This window comes from Lissotriton helveticus, chromosome 5_1 (assembly GCF_964261635.1).
Source record: "Lissotriton helveticus chromosome 5_1, aLisHel1.1, whole genome shotgun sequence".
In the NCBI taxonomy this organism is placed as follows: Eukaryota; Metazoa; Chordata; class Amphibia; order Caudata; family Salamandridae; genus Lissotriton; species Lissotriton helveticus.
The window spans coordinates 940434866-940459491 of record NC_136065.1 but is presented as its reverse complement, the minus strand read 5'-3'; the positions used below and the strand labels follow the sequence as shown (position 1 = coordinate 940459491).

The window sequence follows — 24626 nt, the reverse complement described above, 5'->3', positions numbered from 1 at the left end:
ATATATTCCAAAGGCTTGGAACAGACTGGAAAAAGGCTCGGGGTGCCGTTAAGAATATGAGTTAAAAAAGGGGGAGTGGAGTCAATCTATAAAAAAAACAACTGTTATCCGGCACGGGGAAAGGACGTTGAAGAGATTGAGGGTTCAATGTTTATGGTGATGTCAAGTGTTTGACAACGAAAGTAACTGTACTTGGATTTTCTTATTGGAACATCTAAAATTAAGTTTGGGCTTTTGGTGTCCACATTGCAGTTTGCTAGAACTGTGAAACTTTAAGACTAGACGTTCATTGTTCTGTTGATAATGTGTATAAAGCTGGAACAGATATGTATGAAAAAGAAACCGTGCCTTCACAATGTGTGGTTTCTGATTAAACTGTGCCTTTTAACCTGTCCAACTAGTCTGTGAAGCAGTTGGCATTCACACCCAGGGTGCTGGCATTAATGCCAAGTACTTGAAAATCTCTACCCGTTCCATACCGTACAGACTCAGTAAAAGTGCTTTCTTATGAGAGTCAAGAACTCCCCCATCAGTAGAAAGCCTGTAGTTTTCAAATAATCTTGACAATTTCTCTCATTTCATAGTCTCTGGCCCAGTTCATTTAGAAAGGGTGGTGACTGATTGCCACACTGCCTGGTTCCATTATATTTTGATTGAATGAGACTATTGATGCAAACACATAGTAATAATTAAAGCAAAGACAGAAGCACAGCTTTGTAAAATGCAGATTGCTGCACGGGATTGAGGAAATCAATCTGATACACAAGCTTGATCGCAGTATACAGTACAAAGAGCTAAAGGACCTCCAAACGGAATACTCAAACTATTTAACGATGTACCTGCAAAGTGTTATTTCCAACCTGTAGTGCTAGATAGACCAGAATCTCTGCAAAACAGGGACATGAAAGCAGCTAGTAGCCAGTTTTGATGTTAAAAATACAGCTACATTGACTGTTACAGTTTGCTCCCACGAAGATTCTTTTACCAAGGACGCCATGACGCACACAGCCACTGGGTTGCTTGTGGCCCTGATCAGCACCTGCACTTTGTTTGAGATTGCACAGGCAGTGTCAAATGGGGGTCACCAAGAACATACAATCGCCAGATGGCTTGCAGCAAGCCATGCCCTGCGGATACTCCTACAGGGAAGTGGAGCGTTGGAAAAAGGCTACCCGAAGGCATTCAGGAAGCACAAGTCTGACTCAATATGGCCAGTGCCTTCCATAAAGCTCTGCCCAACCTATATTGAATGTTGTAATTCAAGGGAAAGCAAAGGAGGGAATTAAGGGATAGAACGAAGAAAATGAACTGAGACTAAGAGAAGATAGAATTAGAATGTGGCACAACCAGCAGTATCTTCCAACAAAAGCTGCTTGTCCTTAAGAGAATACCACAATCTCTCACGTGCCTGCTGGTGTGCGTTGTTTCTGTGTTTGCTTAAAGATGATCCACAGGGATGGTGCCCATGGACGAAGGAAGATCACCATCGATCGTTCAGTGAAGAGGTGAATCCTTTGGCTGGAAACGCCTGCATTGTGTAGCTGGAAAATTTACATGCAGAGACGAGGCAAAGTATGTTTGAAACTGTAATGCTTGTGATTGGTGAGTTATTCGTTAAGAGAAGTTGTTGAGGGCTGTAGACCTACAGTGCTTTGCTTTTGCACTGCAGACTAAAGGGTTTTTGCTTGGTGACCGGGTGAAATTTCCTTCCGAAGTGTTGTGACTTGTGATGGTATTTCCAGAATTTGGAAGAGTATCCTAATTGAGCTAGTAGTTAGAACAGGCAACGCTAGGCATGGTCCAGCTTCTAATGGGGGAGACTCCTTATGGCTTCCTTAACATGTACCAGCTGTGAAGCCCTAGGCATTTTATGTATTTATTTATTTTAAAAGTTTTATATAGCGCTAGCTTGACCCGTAGGTATCCGAGCGCTTTACATACACACTGAAAAAAACAGAAGGACATTACATATTTCCACACAGTGGCGTAGCAAGGTCATGTGGTACCTGGTGCAGAATATTTCTTGTCAGCCCCGGCTTGACAAAATGGTAAAAATATGTGTTTAAAACACATATTTTTGCCATTTTGACACCCCCCTCAGTGATGACACCCGGGGCGGCCTGCACCCACTGCACCCCCTTTCCTATGTCACTGCTTCCACAACTTTTCTTAATTCCAGATAGGTTTTCGTGCACGGATTCCTATCTTCAGTAGGAATCTGTGAGGGAAACACCAAGGAAGAAAACAGTTGTAGATCAGCACTGAGCTATTTCATTTCTCAACTTGTAATCGGGCCCAAAGTCTTGTGCAGCATACCAGTTCAGATCAAGGCCCAGAAGTGCCAAATTCTGGCAAAATTTTCATGATGACCACGGACTATATAAATAAGCTCCACACAGACTGAGTATAAAAAGATTTCTTTTAAACTGTTGATTGGGAGCAGTTGGCACCTGTGTTCTCCAGTCTCCTATCTACACTGTCAGTCAGTGATGCATGATGTGTTGTCGCTACAGTGCTTCCACCCCAGATGGATGACCTTGTTTTAGGTAGCACTCTCTTTCTCCAAGTGCTGGAAGCGGATTTATGTCTGGTACACATGTCTCTTGGCTTTTCGAGGTGGAACCTAGGTTTGCTGCTTTATGGTATTGCAGGATTTGGAATGTAGAGTGTTCAGAATATGGGGACATGGTCGGTGCTTCATTTGTAACCAAATAAGTACCAGGCCCCTCGTCAGGAGGCCACTGCAGTTTACACTACCCATTTCCTGTGCCTGCTCTGCCAATGACCATACCAACACAACTACTAACCATAACACTCCTACATGTGTTACAATTCAGACTATTCCTGGCCTCCACAGCGATAAGACTGGCTTGGAAGGCTGCTTTTGGGCATTTTTATGTATATTGAAGTAGCAACTGTTGTGCTCCTCTTTAAATTACACAAACGGCGCCACCATGTGTCAGATTGTCATAAGTACCGGTGTTGACACAAGTGCTGTGCTGTGCACTAGAAACCACTGGCTCCAATTGTGTTATATCACTGACATTCAGAGCCTTGCTGCAGATCTGTTGTTTTGGGCTGCTGGACCTCTTTAGTAGATCTGCCTTGATGCCGCATCCGTACCCAGGCATGGCTATTTAGTACATTTAATATATTATTTCTGCACTAAATAGCCATGCCTGGGTACGGGTGTGTTCTTTGACCTTCGAATTGGCAACAAGCGGTTGTAGAGATTCACCGTATGCCAAGCACTGTACTTTGCTGGAAAGTCATACTTTGAAAGAGAAAAGGCTCGGTAGCAGAGTTCCCCGTGACAGATTTGACATTCCCAAAATGTTTATTATATTATAACTATTGCATGGAGCACCTGGGGAAAGGGGGACATAGAACAAACTTGAATGTTGCCCTCTTGGGCTGCTGTGGCCTAAGTTGCATGCTTCCAACCATCCTAGTGGATTTCTGGGTGTTCTCCGTTTGGTGTTGCACAGAATTTTGTTGCTGCACTTAACACAGTTAGTGAGTGGCCTATCTCCTGGTGGGTGTTCTCTCATGAGTGACGAAGCCCTTGTCATCTGAATGTTGAGGGGGATCACTAACATTTACTGTGCACTCAGAAACTAAATATCAGTGTAGATCAAACGATAATCGGTGCAGGCAGGGGTGACTATGTCCTCAGAGGACTTCCAATACAGTTATAGTCTAATATGGAGACAAGCACTTTAATCCATTCATTGAAATAAGCTCAATATTGAAATAAATGCTTGATAAGACACATAGGTGGTTAGATTGTGCGTATGAACAAAACAAGCATTGGAAATGCAATAGGTCTCGCATTAGAAAAGTTGGAGCAATTGGTCTTGTAAATGACAAATATTTTATTTATTTGCTGGTTTTTAAAATAGCTAAATTGATAGCTTTGTCATTTACGATGGCAATAGTTATAACTTTCGTGAATGTGACACCTATAGCATTTGGAATGCAACATGTTTTGTATTTACGTGACTTAGATGGCAGCTCTGGTCGTTAGGCCACATCTCTGTTGTGAGCACGCAAGCAGTTGCCCTTGGACTGCTTGCTGTGTTGCCACCTTGGCTGTAGAGAGGGCGGGACAAAGGGTTCTTGCTGATTCTATTGTGATTGTAATTGCATCTGTATAGCGCTTACTTCCCTCAGGGGAAGTTGAAGCGCCTTAGATTGCATCCAAATAGAACACAGGCATGCAAAACATTAGTGAATGGGTCTGTGGGGTGCAAGAAAGGCACATAGCTGAGGTATACGAAGGAGCAAGGAATTGTGTGTGTTGTGTGCCTGGGCGTGTATAGAGAGAGTGTGTCTGCTTGTGTGTGCGCGGAGGGGAGAGGGGGTGGGGGAAGGGGGTGTGGGGTGTGTGGAAGGGGGGTGGGGGGGGGGCGGGGTGCCAGCAGTTTTGCTGTTCCCAAGAGCTGAAAATCGCACCTGTTACTTATTACCGATTAGTAGACCTCGGAAAGATGAGAGGCTGGGTCGGTCCTGTTAAGATTTAAAGTCGTGGCGCGCAAGTCATGCACAAATAAGAGCAGCGAGCGCTCCTCTTACAAATCATCGATGTTAGTGCAAAAGGTCTGTAAAACAATATAATCAGTCAAATTAATATCAAATAATTTCATATATTCATCAGTTAAAGAGAATAAAAAGCAGATGGGATAGATCAACCGCGACTTCAGAGCTGGTCAGAATTTTTAATATCATTGTAAATGGGAGCAATTACGGCATTAATGCAGGACATTTGAGGACATTGCAGATCCACTTGATGCGGCTTGTGTAGGGAGTTGTTTTGCTTTACAGCTAGATTTACGCTACATCACACGTGCTTTCATGTATGGGCATTGCTTCTAAGGTCTGTGTGCAACCTGCAAGACTCTGGCTCGAATCTTGGTGTCCCCCCGCAGCTTTTAATTATTGCTAAAATTCGTACCATTAAGGGGTCATTACAAAGTTTTTAACAGACCCCTTGAGACCGAGAGGGATGGACGAGCTGCTCTCCCTGCTGCGCCCCTCACTTCCCTACTTATGACCGGGGGACTGTCACTGGTTTTCCATACCTAGGGCAGGGGAGGGGGCGGAGCGGGTAAAAAAAACAAAAAAAAAGACGGAGGGAAGGCAGGCCAGCACTGATCTAGGTACTGTGGTCAGACAGACGGGTGATTTTATTAGAGCCACCCCGGTCACAATGGAAGGAGACACGTAAGTAATTGTATCGGATCGAGGACATCGTGGTCACGCCAATTCTGAATGAGTTCAGCAAATTAATGACATAAAAATATTCACCTGCATTACATTAAAACATCACAGGGAGCATAATTTTACTTAAAAGATGAGATTTGAAAGAGAACAGACACTCCAAGAGCACATGCGTGTTCAGTTATTTTTTTTTCTAAAAATCAGCTTTGATGCATGATTGAATAACTATGTAAAAAGACGGAGGGAAGACAGAGAAAGGGAGGGGGGAGGAGAAATGCGACACGGCGGGCAGGGGAGGGGGCGGAGCTGGGGTGTAGGAGGAGGGAGAGCGGATTAAGGAGAGCGGGAGTAGGCAGCGAGTAGTTTAGCGAGCCAAGACGGAGGGCATTGCTGGGGGGAGGAGAAATGTCACAGGGAGCATAATTTTACTTAAAAGATGGGATTTGAAAGAGAACAGACACTCCAAGAGCACATGCGTGTTCAGTTATTTTTTTGTAAAAATCAGCTTTGATGCATGATTGAATAACTATGTAAAAAGACGGAGGGAAGACAGAGAAGGGGAGGGGGGAGGAGAAATGCGACACGGCGGGCAGGGGAGGGGGCGGAGCGGGGGTGTGGGAGGAGGGAGAGCGGATTAAGGAGAGCGGGAGGAGGCAGCGAGTAGTTTAGCGAGCCAAGACGGAGGGCATTGCTGTGGGGAGGGGCGTAGGAGAAATGTCACAGGGAGCATAATTTTACTTAAAAGATGGGATTTGAAAGAGAACAGACACTCCAAGAGCACATGCGTGTTCAGTTATTTTTTTGTAAAAATCAGCTTTGATGCATGATTGAATAACTATGTAAAAAGACGGAGGGAAGACGGAGAAGGGGAGGAGAAATGCGACACGGCAGGCAGGGGAGGGGGCGGAGCGGGGGTGTGGGAGGAGTGCGGCTGAGGGAACAGACGGCGATTTCAGGCTGCGATGAGGGTGTGAAGCAGCAGGGGCTGCGGGAGGGAGGCTGGGCTGCCTTTGATGGAGGCTGGGCTGCCTTTGATGTGTAATGCAAGGCAGGCGGCTGGTGGCATGTGCACGCGCTTTTAATGTCAATGCGCTTGCGCATTGAGCTTGAATTTCACGGGCACTGCAAGGAATCGCCATCGACTTGCAAGTTGGTTAAAGTCTGTTTAAGCCCCCATAGTCTCGCAAGCTCAATGCGCATGCGCATTGACAGGCGAGACCTAAAAAATGACTATTCAGTACAAAAGTTGAAGAAATCCAGATAGTGTGCCTGTGGAAAATCGTGTGGTTTTCTGAGGGGACGGAAGTACTTTGTGAGCACAATCTTTCCCCCAAGCGTGTTGTGGCTGCATTCTGTCCCAGCATGAGCTGTCCTAGTAAATTAACTGTCTAGTCGGCCCAATCTTTCACTGCAGTTGCGGGGACAGAAGTGCTTTGTTGGCCCACTCTTTTTCTGCATCTGCAGCGCCAGAAGTATGTTGTCGCTGCAATTTCTCCCATAATCTGCTGGGACTTAAGTGTTTTGGGCCTATTTGCGATTAACTTTTTTCCTGTCGGGCCTCTAGTTTTGTGCCCCATGCGGAAATTGGGCATTCAATACCTGAAACACGACTTGTAGGGAAGAACATTTCATTCTGTGCCACAGCCATATTTTCCCTGGCCGTTAAAATACATGAAAATTAGTAATTTCATCTCGCACTCATTTTTAATTATGTAACATTGTCAGGTAATCGATATTCCATGCATAATAACTGAAAAAATGGGCAGAAATGGTTTGAGAAATTATTGAAAGTAACGAGTGTCTCATTCATTTAGTTAATTCCTTGTGATGTAATTTAATGCTGTCTCATAAGCACTAATTTTATGTCTATAAAGCTAGTGCTAAACAAAAAAATTGGTCTATGCTATCTTATGCAGTCTATTTTGCATGTATATTGTATGCTTGATTCATTATTTGTTTGCCCATGATTCAGGCACAAAGAAGAAAGCTGATGACCGTTTGTTACCATGTGAGGGAATAGTTGGCTAGGGTGCAGATACTTAAGATTAGGTTTGAGTGTGAGTTGTTTGAAGAAGCAGAGTGAGTGGATGGTGTGAGAAAGTGCCATCTTTCTTGCATTGGTATGGCCCCACTTTTTGCTGAACTGCTGATGTGCTTTGACTGAGTGTGCCCTGGGCTCCTTCCAACCCGGTACCCAGTACCCGGTTCCTTCCCTAAAACTGTGTTGAAACTAAAACCCAATTGGCATCTCTGGCCACCTGTCAGCCCCTATTAAATGGTACCCAGGGCATGGTGACCAGAGAAGACCCCTAAGGGCTGCAGCACTTATTGTGCCACCCTTAGGAGCCCTGGGCCCTGTACCCTGAGACCCACACTCTGCAGGCTGTGTCGAAGTAGAAAACTAAACAAAGAGTCGACATGGCACACATCCCTGTGTGCCATGCGCACAAGACCCACTGCCCTGGCATACCTCAGTCACCCCTCTAGCTGGGTGCCCTATGCCAGTGGTGTGGGCACAGGTGCATGAGCCCTGTGCCCCTACAGTACCCAGGGCCATTCCTGGGCACCGTAAGTGCAGTGCTGCCATTAAGAGTATATGGTGCTGGGAGGTCGACATCACGAACTCCACAGCACCATGATGGCCTCACTGAAGACAGAGAAGTTTGGTATCAAACTTCTCAGCACATTAAACCCGCACTGATGCCAGTGTGAGATTTAATGTAAAATGCACCAGAGGGCATCTTAGAGATGCCCCCTGAAACCTAACCTACAATCCACGTCTGGACTGAGAGGCTGCCTAGGCTGCCACACAGCTGACATGTTGCTGGACCCCTGGGTGGAGAGCCCCCCGTTCTCCTGGCCCGGCAACAATGCACATCCTGCTAGGTCTCCTCCCCCAGGATGGGCAAAGGGAAGCTGCAAAGGCCTGCCGCCTCTGTGAGCTTCTCCAGACCATTTGCTGTACCCAGCAACTGGCCCCCACCAGACTGGCGGGAATCCCTACGTCAGGAAGGGGGTGTGCCAGCCTGTGCCAACCCCACCCCTCAGGTGGGAAAGGCGAGGTGAAGCACGACCTCGAGCTCCGGCCATCTTGAGGATGGGGAGCCCTGCCCAATTGCAGCTAGGCTCCTGCCCCCCTCCCACCTGAGAGGAGCAGACTAGGGGGTATACCCACCCCAGGACGGGGACCCATTGGTCCCTGCCCTTGCCCTACCTGTAACACCACTAAATTCAGTTTTTAGGGGCTCCCTGAACCTTCCTTCCTCCGATCCCGAAAATAAGAAAGAAGATCAAGGAGAAGACGACCCGCCATGCCGCTGCTAACAGGACGACACCCACTGACTTGGCCCCAGCCCTACTGGCCTGTCTATCCTGGAACCTGCTCCTGCTGAATCCCGGAGGACCTGCCTGCCTTTACCCTCTTGAAGACTGTGACACCCATAAGCAGAGGCTCTGCTTCAACAACCATACCCCTGGTTCCAGCCAGGAAGCACCAGACCAAGCGACTCTGCACCTGCAGAGCCCGGCCCGTGCCCGAGTGATCCAAGACCACGAGGACATCCCCCCGATGACTGGGATCCGAAGTCCAGTGCCCAAAGGCCCGCCTCGATGAACCAGACGACGCCTGCAGCCTCAGACCCAGGGACCCCTCCAACCGCGACCAGCCGAGGGTAAGATTTCCCGACGTCCAAAGACACCCCGGCGCCCTGCGGCACCTGTGCCTTCCTTTGGGGTACCTACCTCTTCTCCAAGATCGCAACTTACCTCTCGAAGTGGTGGTCGCACCTGAAAAATCACCATCCCCGAGCCTGCAGCCTTTGTTCCCTTTTTACCTTTCCCATTGAATAACATTGAGCGCCGACGGCTCAAAAGCCCCCTGCACCCAGCTGCCCGAGTGCCTCTGGCCATGCACCCTGTGTCCTATCCTACTTCCCCATTTGCCCTGAGCAAGTGACCAGGAGCCCAGCTCCGACAGCCGCGTGGCATGCTAGCCAGCAGCCACCAACCGAAGGCCCCCTGCCTCTCATTGGATAACATTGGGCCTAACTACCTCTGCACTCTGCACCCGGTTGCCCCTGTGCCACTGAGGGTGTACCAACTGTACCTACCTGACCCTGGGGGACACCTGAGTTTATGCCCAGAACCTTAACTTCACTGGTCGAGTACTCACCTGGAAACCGATAACTCACTTTCCTGCCATAGGATAACATTGACTGTTTGACTCGAGGTGTGAAGTTTTGAAACTCTAAAATATTCCTATAAAATCAGCCGAATACCGAATTCCGAAGTGCTCACCTGTGATCAGGAGAGAAGCCAGTACTGTACCTTGTAGCCCAGTACTGAACTGCAAAAATAATCCTAGTCTGGTTTGCTAGTAACCTGAATTTTCTCCCTAGGAGTCCATTGTCTGCTTTTCTGTGAAATTTCTTCTGTCTACTTTTTGAAAACTTTAAATATTTCTTAAAAATCGTATCAACTACTGAAACGTAATTACTTACCTGTCTTAAGTAGAGATCCCAGTGCTGGACCAAGGAGCCCAGTACTGGATTGCAAAAGTAACGAGGACGTACTTTACCTGTAACCTGAATTTTCTCCCATTGGATAACATTGCTAGATTAAGTGTGAACTTTTAAAATACCTTTATATTCCTTAAAAAGCATTGCAATAACCAAAACGTTTTTACTAAACTGTTTTCAGCTTGCATCCCAGGACTGAATCTAGGATCCAGTCATGGAATTACAAAAGTGATCCACAAAGTAATTAACTGCATTTTTGTAGAAAACCCCATTGAGCTCAATGTTAAATTGTGTTGCCTACTGCAACCCCTGTACCTATTGTGTTTACAAAGTTATTACCTTTCTGCAAAGTAATTACCTGAGATCACTCGTAATTGAGAAAAGTATATTTTGATACCTGTTGGTTCTAAGAATAAAACAACTATATCTTTTGATATAAAAACAATTGGCCTGGAGTTCAGTCCTTGAGTGTGTGAAACCTTTTGCTGACTGAGTGTGTTCAACAAATGCTTTACACTGTCCTCTGGTACTGCCTTACTGCTTGACAAAGCTACTACTTTTGAGAGTAAGGTCAGCCCTGACTTTAACCTCTATTATACCTCTGGGGTTTGTGGTCTCTATACACACTGTACCTTACATTGGGCCGGTGTATATATAGAGCCACTTTCTCACATTGGTGGATCAGCGGTGGGATACAAACTTGCATGTGTTGGACTACTTGGTTACCATCTGATCACACGACAGCTCATAAAATTGCCTTTAGAATTCTGAAATTGTTTTTTCCAAAAATACTAAAAGTCTGGTAGGGCCTTGCTTAAGTCCCATTAGAATTTTAGAAAAATAAGTCACTACAGCTAGGGTAGAGGGTTAGAACTGTCAGGTTAGAATGTCTCAAAAGAACCTTGCTATTAGTGAAGATGACACCATGGACCTGGTGGTTGAGGAGCTCGACCTCACACCCTACTTACACTTGAATTTCAAGGAATTAAGGTCCTTAAGCAAAATTAAAAAACATAGTCATGGGCCTGCATCCAACCAAACAAGGGCCCCAGGAGCTCCTGGCTGAGTATGCAAAAGGCCACCCCTCTGAACAGGGTGACACCCAGTCAGAGGAGGAGGAGGAGAAGGAGGATAATAACCCCCCCCCCATCTCTAGGGAAGTAAGGGTCCCTACACACTTAACACCAAGAGTCTGCTTCTGGGAGCCTGGGAACCACACAGGTGGGCTGGGCCCCAGAGGACACATTGGGAAGAGCTCCAGTGAAGTGGACAACTTCTTAGCCAAGTTGGCCAAGAGATTAGATCTAGAGTCCAGACTCCTGGCTCTGGAAAAAGAAAAAAAAGAGATGGGGTTAGCACCCCATCTCTGGTGGCAGCAATACCAATAATAAGGAGAGAGAGCAATCTTATGATCCTAAAATCCCCAAAGGGATTGTCCCTAAATTTGAGGAAGGTGATGATATCACCAAGTGGTTCACAGCCTTTGAGAGGGCTTGTGATATCAGAAGATTAAAGGAACCTCTCTGGGGGGCACTCCCTTGGGAACTGTTCCCTGGTAACTGCAGAGACAGGCTTCTGACCCTCCCTGGGCCAGATGCAGGGTCCTATGACCTCATGAAGAAAACTCTGAGGGATTTGGCTCACTACTGAGGAGCATAGAATCAGGTTCAGGGGGGCTCACAAAACCCAGACCTAATCCTGAATAGATTTCGTAGACTACTCCGTAAAGACACTGGATGGTTGGTTAACTGGACATAATGTGCATAATTCTTCTGGACTTTTCAATTTGTTTATGAAGGAACACATTTTGAGTAATTGCACAAATTAAAAGTTGCATCCGCATTTGGTAGACCTAGGTCTAATTTCTCCCCAAGAATTGGCAAAGAAGCCAGACCATTGGGTCAAGACTAGGGTGACCAGGACAGCCACTGGGGGTGACCAAAAGAAGGTGGTTACAAAACCTCCCCAGGGGAAAGGTGGCGAGAACCCCCAAGATAAAAAGTATGTGTCTTCCAAAGGGCCCCAAAAACCTGGACAAGGGGGTGGGTCCCAAACTACCCCCTATGTGCCTCAGCCCTATAGGGGGAAGAACTTTGATCCTAACAAGGCCTATTGTAACAACTGTAAGAAGATGGGACATCTAATTGTAGACAATAACTGCCCCTACAACAAAGCCCCTGAGGCACCCCAGTTACTCCAGGAACAGCAAGTCTACAGATGGGATCAGAGGAGTGTCCAGAGCAAATCTCGGAATACACTCAAGCTAGTCTAGTCTCCTTGGGGGAAATGGATTTGCCAATGTAGCTGGGTTACCAACCAACTTGAAAAAGTATTTGCTATACCCCTCTATTAATGGAACTAGAGTAGAAGCCCTGAGGGATACAGGTGCCAGTGTCACTATGGTGAAAGATATACTGGTTTCCCCAGAGCAATACTTGATTGGGAAAACGTACCCAGCCACCAATGCTGACAGTGTTACCACCAATCGCCCTATGGCTATGGTGACACTAGGTTGGGGGGGGGGGGGGTTACTGGCCTAAAACTAGTGGTGGTCTCTCCATAGTTACCAGCTGACTGTCTGCTTGGAAATTACCTGAAAACTTCAGCCTGGGCTGAAGTTGAGCAAATAACCCATGCAGCCATGCTGGGTATTCCTAGACTGGTGTGTGTGTGTGTGTGTGCAAACCAGAGCACAGAGCAAAAAGAAGGGTGCACAAGTAGGTTTGGAGCCTGAAAACATGGCCCAACCAACCAAGAGAAAGAACCAGAAGACTGGGGGACCAGCTTCTACACAGAAAACCACTCAGGACCCCCCTCCCCAGGGAGAGGACTAGAAACCCTAGAGGGAACTGAGCCATGGAGCTTGAGCCTTACCAGGTTGAACTCTTGGGCCCAGGGGGACCCACTAGGGAAGAGCTGTGCAAGCAAGACTGTCCCACTTTTGAAAGCCTGAGGCAGCAAGCTGTTTCAGAAGCACAGGGAGATGTCAGTGGTACCTACAGAGCTTATTGGGAAGAGGGATTACTGTATGCTGAGGCAAGAACCCCCACTCCTGGAACCACCAGGAGAGTGGTGGTGCCACAGAAGTACAGAGAGTTCCTCCTAACTTAGGCTCATGACATCCCCCTAGCTGGACATTTGGGGCAAAACAAAACTTGGGAAAGACTAGTCAGTCACTTCTACTGGCCCCAGATGCACCCAAAGGTGATGGAGTTTGTGAGTTCCTGTGTTACTGTCAGGCCAGTGGCAAGACCGGTGGCCACCCAAAGGCCCCCCAGATACCACTGCCAGTGGTGGGGGTACCCTTTGAAAGGGTAGGGGCGGACATTGTGGGTCCACTGGAACCTCCCACAGCCTCAGGGAACAAGTTAATTCTAGTAGTAGTGGATCATGCTACTAGGTACCCTGAAGCACTCCCCCTTAGGGTTACTACAGCTCCTGCAGTAGCCAAGGCCCTCCTGGGTGTCTTCACCTGGGTAGGGTTTCCTAAGGAGGTGGTTTCAGACCGAGGTTCCAACTTCATGTCTGCTTACCTGAAACACATGTGAAAGGAGTGTGGTGTGCAGTACAGGTGTGCAGTACAGGTTTACTGCCCCAATACCATCCACAAACCAATGGCCTTGTTGAGAGATTCAACAAGACATTGAAAGGGATGATCATGGTACTCCCTGAAAAACTCAAAAGGAGATGGGATGTCCTGTTGCCATGCCGGCTTATCGCTTATAGGGAAGTGCCACAGAAGGGAGTAGGGTTTTCCCCCTTTGAGCTTCTGTTTGGTCATCCTGTAAGGGGACCACTTTGTCTTGTGAAAGAGGGTTGGGAGAGGCCTCTCCGAGAACCCAAACAAGACATTGTGGACTATGTGCTTGGCCTAAGGTCCAGAATGGCTGAGTATATGGAAAAGGCATCCAAGAATCTTGAGGCCAGCCAGGAGCTTCAGAAGCACTGGTATGACCAAAAACCTGCACTGGTTGAATTTCAACCCGGGCAACAGGTGTGGGGTTTGGAGCCAGTGGCACCAAGGGCTCTCCAGGACAAATGGGAGTGGCCCTTACCCTATCCTGGAGAAAAAGAGTGAGGTCACTTACCTAGTGGACCTGGGCACAAGCAGGACACCCAAAAGGGTTATCCATGTGAACCGCCTTAAGCTCTATCATGACAGGGCTGCCATCACCATGCTGATGGTGACTGATGCGGAACAGGAAGCAGAGAGTGAACCTCTCCCTGACCTCCTCTCTTGCAGCCCAAAAGATGGGTCAGTGGATGGAGTAGTCTTTTCAGACACCCTCTCTGCCCAACAGCAGACTGACTGCAAACAAGTTTTGCAACAGTATGCTAGCCTCTTTTTCCTGACCCTTGGCCTGGCCTCCTGGTGTACCCATGATGTGGACACTGGTGACCGTAACCCTGTCAAAAACAAAATCTATCGACAATCAGACTTAGTCAAGGAAAGCATCAAAGCTGAAGTCCGCAAGATGCTGGAGTTCAGGGTAATTGAACCCTCTGAGAGCCCCTGGGCTAGCCCAGTGGTTCTGGTCCCCAAACCTCATCCCCAGGGTGGGAAGAGAGAGGTGAGGTTCTGTGTGGACTATAGAGGGCTCAACTCTGTCACCAAGACAGATGCTCACCCCATTCCAAGAGCAGATGAGTTGATAGATAAGTTGGGCGCAGCCAAATGTCTCAGTACCTTTGACTTGACTGCAGGGTCCTGGCAGATTGGCATGGCTCCAGGAGCAAAAGAGAAAACCGCATTCTCCACCCTTGATGGGAACTATCCGGTTACTGTAATGCCTTCTGGGTTAAAGAATGCCCCTGCCACCTTCCAAAGATTAATGAACCAAGTCCTGACTGGGTTGAAGTCCTGTAGAGCAGCTTATCTTGATGATATTGCTGTCTTTAGCTCCACCTAGCAGGATCACTTGATCCACTTTGGAAAGTTCTATAATCCCTGCAATCTGCAGGACTGACTATCAAGGCATCCAAATGCCAGATAGGACAGGGCACTGTGGTGTACTTGGGCCACCTTGTTGGTGGAGGCCAGGCCCACCCCTTACAGCCCAAGATCCAGAGTATCATGGACTGGGCAGCTCCAACAACCCAGACCCAAGTCAGGGCATTCCTTGGCTTGACTGGGTACTACAGGAGGTTTGTGAAGGGATGTGGGTCCATTGTGAATCCCCTCACAGAACTCCCCTCCAAGAAAATGCCCAAGAAAGTAAACTGGACTGTTAGCTGCCAAAAGGCTTTTGACACCCAGAAAGAAGCAATGTGCTCAGCACCCATTCTAAAAGCACCAGACTACTCCAAGCAGTTCATAGTGCAGACTGATGCCTCAGAACTGGGAATAGGAGCGGTCCTATCCCAGATCAATGAGGACGGCCAAGAGCAACCTGTTGCTTTTATAAGCAGGAGGCTACTCCCCAGAGAGCAGCATTTGAGTGCCATTGAGAGGGAGGCCTGTGCTGTGGTTTGGTCCCTGAAGTAGTTGAGGCCCTACTTGGTTTGAACTCACTTCCTGGTTCAAACTGACCACAGACCTTTCAGATGGCTAATGCAGATGAAGGGGGAAAATCGAATGGTTCATCTCCCTACAGGAAATGGACTTTGAAATGGAACACCGACCAGGGACTTCCCATGCCAATGCAGATGGACTTTCCAGGTTCTTCCAATTAGACAATGAAGACTCCCTAGGGCAAGGTTAGTCTCATCACCTTTCGTTTGGGGGGGAGGGTTGTGTGAGAAAGTGCTATCTTTCTTGCATTGGTATGCCCCCACTTTTTTCTGAACTGCTGATGTGCTTTGACTGAGTGTGCTCTGGGCTCCTGCCAAGCAGGTACCCAGGGCCTATGTTCCTTCCCTAAACCTGTGTTGAAACTAAAACCTAATTGGCATCTCTGGCCACCTGTCAGCCCCTAGTAAATGGTACCCTAGGTACCCATGGCATGGTGACCAGAGAAGACCCCTAAAGGGATGCAGCACTTATTGTGCCACCCTTAGGGGCCCTGTACCCTGACACCCACACACTGCCTTTGCATGCTGAAGTCGAAGTACAGAACTAAACGAGTCGACATGGCACACATCCCTGTGTGCCATGCCCACAAGACCCACTGCCCTGACATACCTAAGTTACCCCTCTAGCTGGGTGCCCTATGCCAGTGGTGTGGACACAGGTGCATGAGCCCTGTGCCCCTACAGTACCCAGGGCCATTTCTGGGCACTGTAAGTGCAGTGGTGCCATTAAGAGTATATGGTGCTGGGAGGTTGACATTACAAACTACACAGCACCATGATGGCATCACTGAAGACTGAGAAGTTTGGTATCAAACTTCTCAGCACATTAAACCCGCACTGATGCCAGTGTGAGATATAAAGTAAAATGCACTAGAGGACATCTTAGAGATGCCCCCTGAAACCTAACCTACAATCCACGTCTGGACTGAGAGGCTGCCTAGGCTACCACACAGCAGACCTGTTGCTGGACCCCTGGGTGGTGAGCCCCCCCGCTCTCCTGGGCCTGCAACAATGCACATCCTGGGCGAGGTGCTAGGTCCCCCCTAACCCCCCCCCCCCTGATAGGCAGGGGGGAGCTTCAAAGGCCTGCCGCCTTTCTGAGCTTCTCCAGACCATTTGCTGTACCCAGCAGCTGGCCCGCACCGGTTCTGACCCACACTCTGACGGGAAGACTGGTGGGAAACCCTACGTCAGGAAGGGGGGTGTGCCAGCCTGTGCCAACCCCACCCCTCCGGTGGGAGAGGCGAGGTGAAGCACGACTCCGGGCTCCGGCCATCTTGAGGATGGGGAGCCCTGCCCAATTACAGCTAGGCTCCTGCCCCTCTCCCACCGGAGAGGAGCAGACTAGGGGGTGTACCCACCCCAGGACAGGGACCTATTGGTCTTTGCCCTTGCCCTACCTGTAACACCCCTAAATTCAGTATTTAGGGGCTCCCTGAACCTTCCTTCCTCAGATCCCGATACGAAAAGAAGAAAGAAGATCAAGAAGAAATCCGCCGTGCAGCTGCTAACAGGACGACACCCACTGACTTGGCCCCAGCCCTACCGACCTGTCGATCCTGGAACCTGCTCCTGCTTAATCCCGGTGACTCCTGCGGACAGCAACCTTGGGACACCCGGAGGATCTGCCTGCCTTGACCCTCTTGAAGACTGGGACTCCCATAAGCAGATGCTCTGCTTCAACTACCATACCCCTGGTGCCAGCCAGGAAGCACCAGACCAACCCATTCTGCACCCGGAGAGCCCGGCCCGTGCCCGAGTGATCCAAGACCACGAGGAGGTCCCCCCGGCGACTGGGACCCGAAGTCCAGTGCCCAAAAACCCTCCTCGATGAACCAGACGACGCCTGCAGCGGGGAACAGCGTTTACAATGCAACTTTTACAACAAAGTACCTTTACGACGCAACCATTACAACGACTTGCGCTGGGGGGCGCTCTAGGATAGGGAATAGTTTTAATTTACTATCCAACACCTTCCCTACTATCCACGGGGACTGGAGTTGGAATAGTAAATTAAACTATTCACTATCCAGCTCCCCCAACGCAAGTCGTTGTAACGACTTGCGTTGTAAAACTTGCGTCGTAAAGGCATGCGTTGTAAAAGCATGCGTTGTAACGACGTACATCCCCTGCAGCCTCAGACCCAGGGACCTCTCCAACCGCGACCAGACGAGGGTAAGATTTCCCGATGCCTAAAGACACCCCTGCACCCGGCGCCCTGCGGGCCCCTGTGCCTTCCTTTGGGGTACCTACCTTTTCTCCAAGATCCCAACTTACATCTCGAAGTGGTGGTCGCACCTGAAGAATCACAGTCCCCGAGTCTACTGCCTGAGTTCCCTTTTTACCTTTCCCATTGAATAACATTGAGCGCCCAACGGCTCAAAAGCACCCTGCACCCAGCTGCCCGAGTGCCTCTGGCCGTGCACCCTGTGACCTATTCTACTTCCCCATTTGCCCTGAGCAAGTGACCAGGAGCCCAGCTCCCACAGCCGCGTGGCCGGCTAGCCAGCAGCCACCAACCGAAAGCCCCCTGCCCCTCATTGGATACCATTGGGCCGAACTACCTCTGCACCCGGTTGGCCCTGTGCCGCTGAGGGTGCACCAACTGTACGTACCTGACCCTGGGGGACCCCTGAGTGTATGCTCAGAACCTTAACTTCATTGGTCAAGTACTCCCCTGGAAACCGATAACTCACTTTACTGCCATAGGATAACATTGACTGGTTTGACTCGAGAAATCTTCTCAAGTGTGAAGTTTTTAAACTCTAAAATATTCCTATGAAATCCGCCAAATACCGAATTCCGAAGTACTCACCTGTGATCAGGAGAGAAGCCAGTACTGTACCTTGTAGCCCAGTTCTGAACCGCAAAAGTAATCCTAGCCGGGTTTGCTAGTAACCTGAATTTTCTCCATAGGAATCCATTGTCTGCTTTTCTGTGAAATTTCTTCTAAGTGTCTACTTTTGAAAACTTTAAATATTTCTTAAAAAATCGTACCAACTACTGAAAGTAATTACTTACCTGTCTTGAGTAGAGATCCCAGTGCTGGACCAAGGAGTCCAGTACTGGATTACAAAAGTAACGAGAGCGTACTTTACCTGTAACCTGAATTTTCTCCCATTGGATAACATTGCTAGATTTTCACTGGAGAGTTTCGAAGTGTGAACTTTTAAAATACCTTTATATTCTTTAAAAAGCATTGCAATAACCAAAACGTTTTTACTAAACTGTTTTCAGCTTGCATCCCACTACTGAATCTAGGATCCAGTCATGGAATTACAAAGTAATTTACAAAGTAATTAACTGCATTTTTGTAGAAAAACCCATTAAGCTCAATGTTAAATTGTGTTGCCTACTGCAACCCCTGTACCTATTGTGTTTACCAAGTTATTACCTTTCTGCTAAGAAATTACCTGAGATCACTCCTAATTGAGAAAAGTATATTTTGATATCTGTTGGTTCTAAGAATAAAACAACTATATCTTTTGATATAAAAACAATTGGCCTGGAGTTCAGTCCTTGAGTGTGTGAACCCTTTTGCTGAGTGAGTGTGTACAACAAATGGTTTACACTGTCCTCTGGTACTGCCTTACTGCTCGACCAAGCTACCACTTTTGAGAGTAAGGTCAGCCCTGACTTTAACCTCTGTTATACCTCTGGGGTTTGTGGTCTCTATACACACTGTACCTTACTTTGGTCCAATATATATAGAGCCACTTTCTCACAAATGGTGGCACTGAAAGCTATTGATTGGATTTAGAAAGGCCGGACTGTGGTTAAGGGAAGTTAAGTCTACTGTTTTGTGAATGGTGAGTTATACAGACCTGTGTATATAAGGGAATCACGTTTGCAAATGTGAGAGTTAGAGTAAGACTTGCTCAGGAATCGCATCCTGGACATCAAACTAAAACAGAATGGTGGTTCAGAGGGGGCTACTGGTCACCTGGGTTTAACGAGTAATTGCAGATAGTGCTACCTACTTAGTGTGTGGTAAATTGTTTCAAGTTAGAATGGTACAAGTGACTGTACAGGAACTTCTAAAAGGTCTGTTTGGTTTTCTGAAGCCCCAGTATTTGTTGCTTTTGGAAGACCACCAATTGAAAAGACCGCAATATGAGCTGTTCGTAGACATGTCAATATACAGCATGAATAAATTCTTATCGAAGGAAATCGAAGTATTTCTAACTACTCTTTTAATTGATTCAATTGTTTTAAAAAGATATGAAGGATCCTTTCAGGCAAAATGGCATCAAGCATGTGTATACTACAATGTATCATCCTTAGCGGAACGAATTGGTAGAGCTGCCAAATCCAACATTGAATGGATTCGTGTCGATTGGTATGAAAACTGTAGTAGACTAGAAAAAAAAACATGCATGTATTGCCATACAAGTTGGCTTGCATTCTTTACAGGTTTGATTCCTTTAGAATTACGATGTGAGTGAAAACACAAGCTCCTAGGAAGGATAGATGTTGCCCATTCCTGGTATTACCAAAAAGTTAACACTGACCAAGAACCTCAGGCCTGATATACAAAGAAAATTTGCGATCACGAAGCCTGTGATTTGCTTAATCATAGGTTCTGCGAAGAATGGCTATTTGTTATGTACTAAACCCATTTTGCAATTCAAAACTGAATTGCAAAATGGGTTTACAAACCCATAGTGAATCACTATTTGGAATCGGTGTAACCATTTGTTCAGAAATGTATTAAAGTTTTGATACCAAAAATCCGGTCCCAAGTTATTACAATTTTATCGAGACCTCAATGGATGTGTAAACCCATTTAAAGTGGGAAGGGGTCCCTTGGGGATTCCTTGCCATTTGTGAATGTTGTAAAAAAAAAAAAAAAAAAAGTTTCTTGGGGAGTAGGCAATGGTCAACAAGACTACTGAAGACTCTTGAGCAAACAAAAAACGTTTCTTTTTTTAAACGTTTCCTTAAAAAAAAAAAACAGGCAACGTTTAAAATGTGATTACAGAAAATGGTGGTCTGATTTCCCTCAGCAGACTGCCATTCCTGTGATGGTATTTTGCCATAGTGTTTTGTAATTCACAACCTACTGCTTTAATATTAATGAGGTAGGTCTGTTTACGGCCTACTATGGTTCAGAATTCGATGAACTAACCAACCAGTACATAGGTCGGTTTGCAAAATTACTATTCGCTCGCAAAAAGTTTGTGCACAATTTGCAACCAGTTTTTGCAAATAGAAATTTTGTACATCCTACCCGGCATTCTAATTGAGGGCGATTTAGAGATGCATGAGTGTACGCTCAAATTCGAGCAGTGTATGCTTCTGTTCTTCGATTCTGCTATTTCGGATGGGTGAAGTTGTTCTAGATCTGTTGAATTCCCTATAGAACTTCAGACCGCCCATGCGGAACCTCCGCTGTAGCAGGGAGCCTATCTGGAAAAGCTGCTCATGCTGTAAGCGGATCTTTGTATAAACTTATTTATTGCTTTAGTTCTGCATACTTTGTGGGAGAACCAGGTGAAGGCACTGTGTATTAGATTATAATGTTTAGTTAGGGATTGGGCCTGGGGAGATGTTCAAACCAAGCCCTTCCTGTGCACAAGTCTCGGCCATCTCGACCCTCTGCTATTGTTGAAACAGGCTGGTGAAGACTATTTAGAATGCCAGTAGATTCAAAAGTTGCCCTACAACCTCCAAGAACTGGGGCATTAAATGACTAACAAAACTTTTCCCCAGGAATAATTTGTAAGCAGTTATTTGATCATTTTAGGAAACTGACACCTCTTCGAAATGAATCCCTTCTGCCTACTACAAATGAAAGACTACTTGCAAAACATGGGTACATCAAAACATGCAAAACTTTGTTAGTTGCGCATTGAACATGTACAATATTTTACAAATAAATGTGTCCCAGTTTTGATAAACATGACTTATTAATGGTACTCCTTAAGACTTGGAGATACCAGAAAGAAGGTTTATCTTTGAGAGGCCTAAAAATAGATGTTGTGCAAACCCCATGTGCAGTGATTCAAGTATAGCTGCACCCAAAAAAGTGCACAACGTTGCTCTCTACAGAAGTGGTACTTTAAAGAAGTCGATGCACAATTAACTAACAGTTTGCATCTTGTGTTGTATATAAGCGACCACTGCTTCAGTCCCCTAATTGTTTTTCTACGTGCCTTTGTCAGGACTGCTTATTCAAGCAGCGGATAGTAAAAACTTGTCGCTTCTGTTTTGTATTTAAAGTCCTAGAAGCATTCCCTTTGCTGAAAGGTGTGTAGTTCACAGCTAAAACTGGATTTCTATCCCAAAAGCTCACTAGAATCTTTTAGGTTATTTAAACCACAGAAAAAATATTTTCTTTTGTGTGCCAACGTGCAGAATAGTCACTACCAAGATGTGTGTGGTAAGCATGACGTAGAAGGAGTTATCACTGAAAAACAAGATTCTAAGTTCTCCTGATGCTTGTTTGGGTGGTGGCATTATTCTAGATGATGTGCTATCTTCGTGCATTTTGTTTGCAGCTTGGGGTGCACTTTTACTTGAAATGCAGTTGTTTTGTGTGTGTTTTCGCGTGAGACCTGAAAATATTTTGGGCTAATCCAACCATTTGGTTTATGCTGTTGTTGCATATGCAGTGCTTAAGGGGATGATGGGTTATGGCTCTTACTAATTTTTGTTGCCTATACTATGGTGGTCATTAGATAGGACTAACCATTGAAAATGTGTTGCTGTGAAATGCCTCTACTGCAGCATGCCATCCTGTTTTCGTTTGTATTATTGTTTTCCCAGTCTGTAACTCATTTATTAAGCTATTGGAAGATGCTCGACACACCGTGTACATAAACGGGTATGCTTTTTCCCCCTGTCTTCATAGGAGCTGAAACTACCATCTTACAAAGGGCAATCGCCACAGTTGAACTTAAGACGCTATTTTGCAGATCTGATTGCTATTGTGAGCAATCGATTCAAGTTATGTCCTGCTGCACGCCATCTTGCTGTTTACCTTCTTGACCTCTTCATGGACAGATATGACATTTCAATCCAACAACTGCATGTGGTCGCTCTTTCCTGTTTACTTTTAGCAAGTAAGTGTGTGACTGGCTGACATTGCTTTAATACAGTGCCATATCTGGATCTGGGAATACTGAAGTCTTTGTGCAGCGTATACACTTTTCAGGCACTATTGTGCTGTTCTCTCTTCATAAACCTGTAATGTAGATTGCACACAATATAAGTGCTCGATCGCATGATACATTGTAGAAATTTAAGCTGACTTGTAGTCTTACGGTTAATTAGTACAGCTTTGTACTATCTGTTTTGGATTTGCACTGTCATTACTATCGGTCAAAAAGTGGGTCTCTCATTGCATATGTACCTTTATGCATAGATATTGTAGACTGATGGGGTGTGTCAAGTATATCTGATTTTCCGGCTTTCTGCTTCGCCTAACATACTGCCCTATTTGGCTCTGTGTTCTCGCCATGTTTTGTTCCAACCCTTCCTGCTGGAAACAGTCCACTGTATTTAGAGACTTTCCCGTTGAGCATTTTGTATGGCCTTGCTTTTATAATTACCCATATGGTGTCTTCTCTGTAAAACTACACCTTGATTGAAAAATGTCCTTCCACTATTGAGGTATTACAACCTAATTATTATTTATTCCAGACTATATAGATTTAAACCTTAGCTTTGAATACATTTCTACATATTTTAGTACTTTTTTCTCTAGACTTTCTTGCCAGTCTTTAGCAGTTCATAAATGTGACCTCTTAGAATGGTTCTGTAAGGCAAAGTGCACTGGAGCTGGGTGCTCGACCTGCAATAGGAAGTTTAATTCTTGACTGAGTTGATTTGGCAAGTCGAGTAAGGCGCAACTCGAGAAGAGTTTTGTGGGATGAGTCTACATGCAACCCAGCTATTCTACTAAAAATGGAGTGATATTCCATCTTAAGAGTTTGTGTGCGCACAGCACTCTTAACACCTTTAATGCGGGCGGAATTCCGCCCGTACGCTGGGATATCCTCTTTCCCATGTTTCATGACGAGCTGGGCTCGTCATGAGCGTGCGAGGAGGCTACCTCATGACGAGCCCAGCTCGTCATGAGCGTCGAAGGGGTTAATATCTTGTTACTTTTTTGGTAGTATGTAGTAATGATTGAAAAATCAGTGGAAAGTACATAACCCAATACTAAATGTGTCACTGTATGGTACAATGAGCAAGTAATCCTACTATGGGAGTACCTATATTCTAGGTGGAATTGCATACTCCAAACTTCAGGAATACATGCTTCACAAACAGTGTAAAAACTGCATTCCTTTTACATCTACACTAGATGTCCCCGAGGCGCTACACAGCCCACAGTGATCAGAGCTCTCCCCGAGACCGGGCAGCCTGGGTGCCGCCCCCCCCCCCCACGCCCCGTTTAGCACCTGTGGATACTGTTGGTGCTCCTACTGCGGGGGAGAGCGAGCGCTCATCTGGGATCCTACCTTGTGGGGACCCTGTGGTTGGACTGGCCGGACCTTGGGTTGTCGTTGCCCGGGCTGTGCTGCCACGCAAAGGGAGGTACAGTAAACTACGCAGGCCTCCCCTGAGAGGTGCTCGATAGACCACCTTCGGCGGCCCACATTACTAATGGCAAGGACCGACCAGTGAGGGGAGCCCAGGCGAACAAGATCGTCCAATATACGGTCCCGGGCCCGAGCCCAACGGTGTCGGAGCGCCCTGGGATGGATCGGTGGGCGGAGGCCCCCCCAGAGGCGACGGCCCGGGACACGGCTGATATCCTGGCGGCGATCCGGGACTCCAGGGTAGCGCTGAAAACCAAGATGGACGGGATGGCTATGGACATTAACTACTTACGCCTTGACCTCAAAAAGGTGGCGGACAGGGTCACCACCACGGAGGGGGATCTGACAGTATTGCAATCCGAAGTCCGGCAGATGAAGGAACCGATAGCGGCCCTCCAGGAGCATACGACCCGCCCGGAGGACCGGGTTGAGGCTGCAGAAGGGTGTTCCCGGAGGAACAATCTCCGCTTCCTGGGATTTCCGGAACGCTCCGAGGGGCCAGCGGTGGACCTATTTCTGGAGGGATGGATCGGCAAAGTCTTCCCGAACCTACAACTATCTAAACTGTTCGCAATTGAGAGGGCCCATAGAACTCTGGGACCACCTCCAAAGCCGGGATCTCCTCCTAGGGCCATAATAGTTCGTTTTTTCAATTTTAGAGACCGGGACGTGATCCTACAGCATATCCGCAAGTCCGGCCCACCCAGGTATGATCACCAGGATATTCATATTTTCCCGGACTACACCAGAAAAGTTCAAGACCTTCGGAACGACTTTTTGCAGGGTAAACGACTGATGCGGAGCCACAACATCAAATACAGTCTGCTCT

The 24626-nt window shown here is 46.9% G+C and overlaps 1 protein-coding gene across 3 annotated transcripts in view; it reads left to right on the top strand.

Moving 5' to 3' along the window:
* The window catches only part of CCNJ (cyclin J), a 94029-nt gene that overhangs the window by 30252 nt on the left and 39151 nt on the right, over nt 1–24626 (top strand). For all 3 annotated transcript variants that reach the window (XM_078643440.1, XM_078643439.1, XM_078643441.1), the window contains one exon: nt 22102–22312. In XM_078643440.1, coding sequence (XP_078499566.1) covers nt 22102–22312 — 211 coding nt within the window. The remainder of the gene's footprint in view (nt 1–22101; nt 22313–24626) is intronic.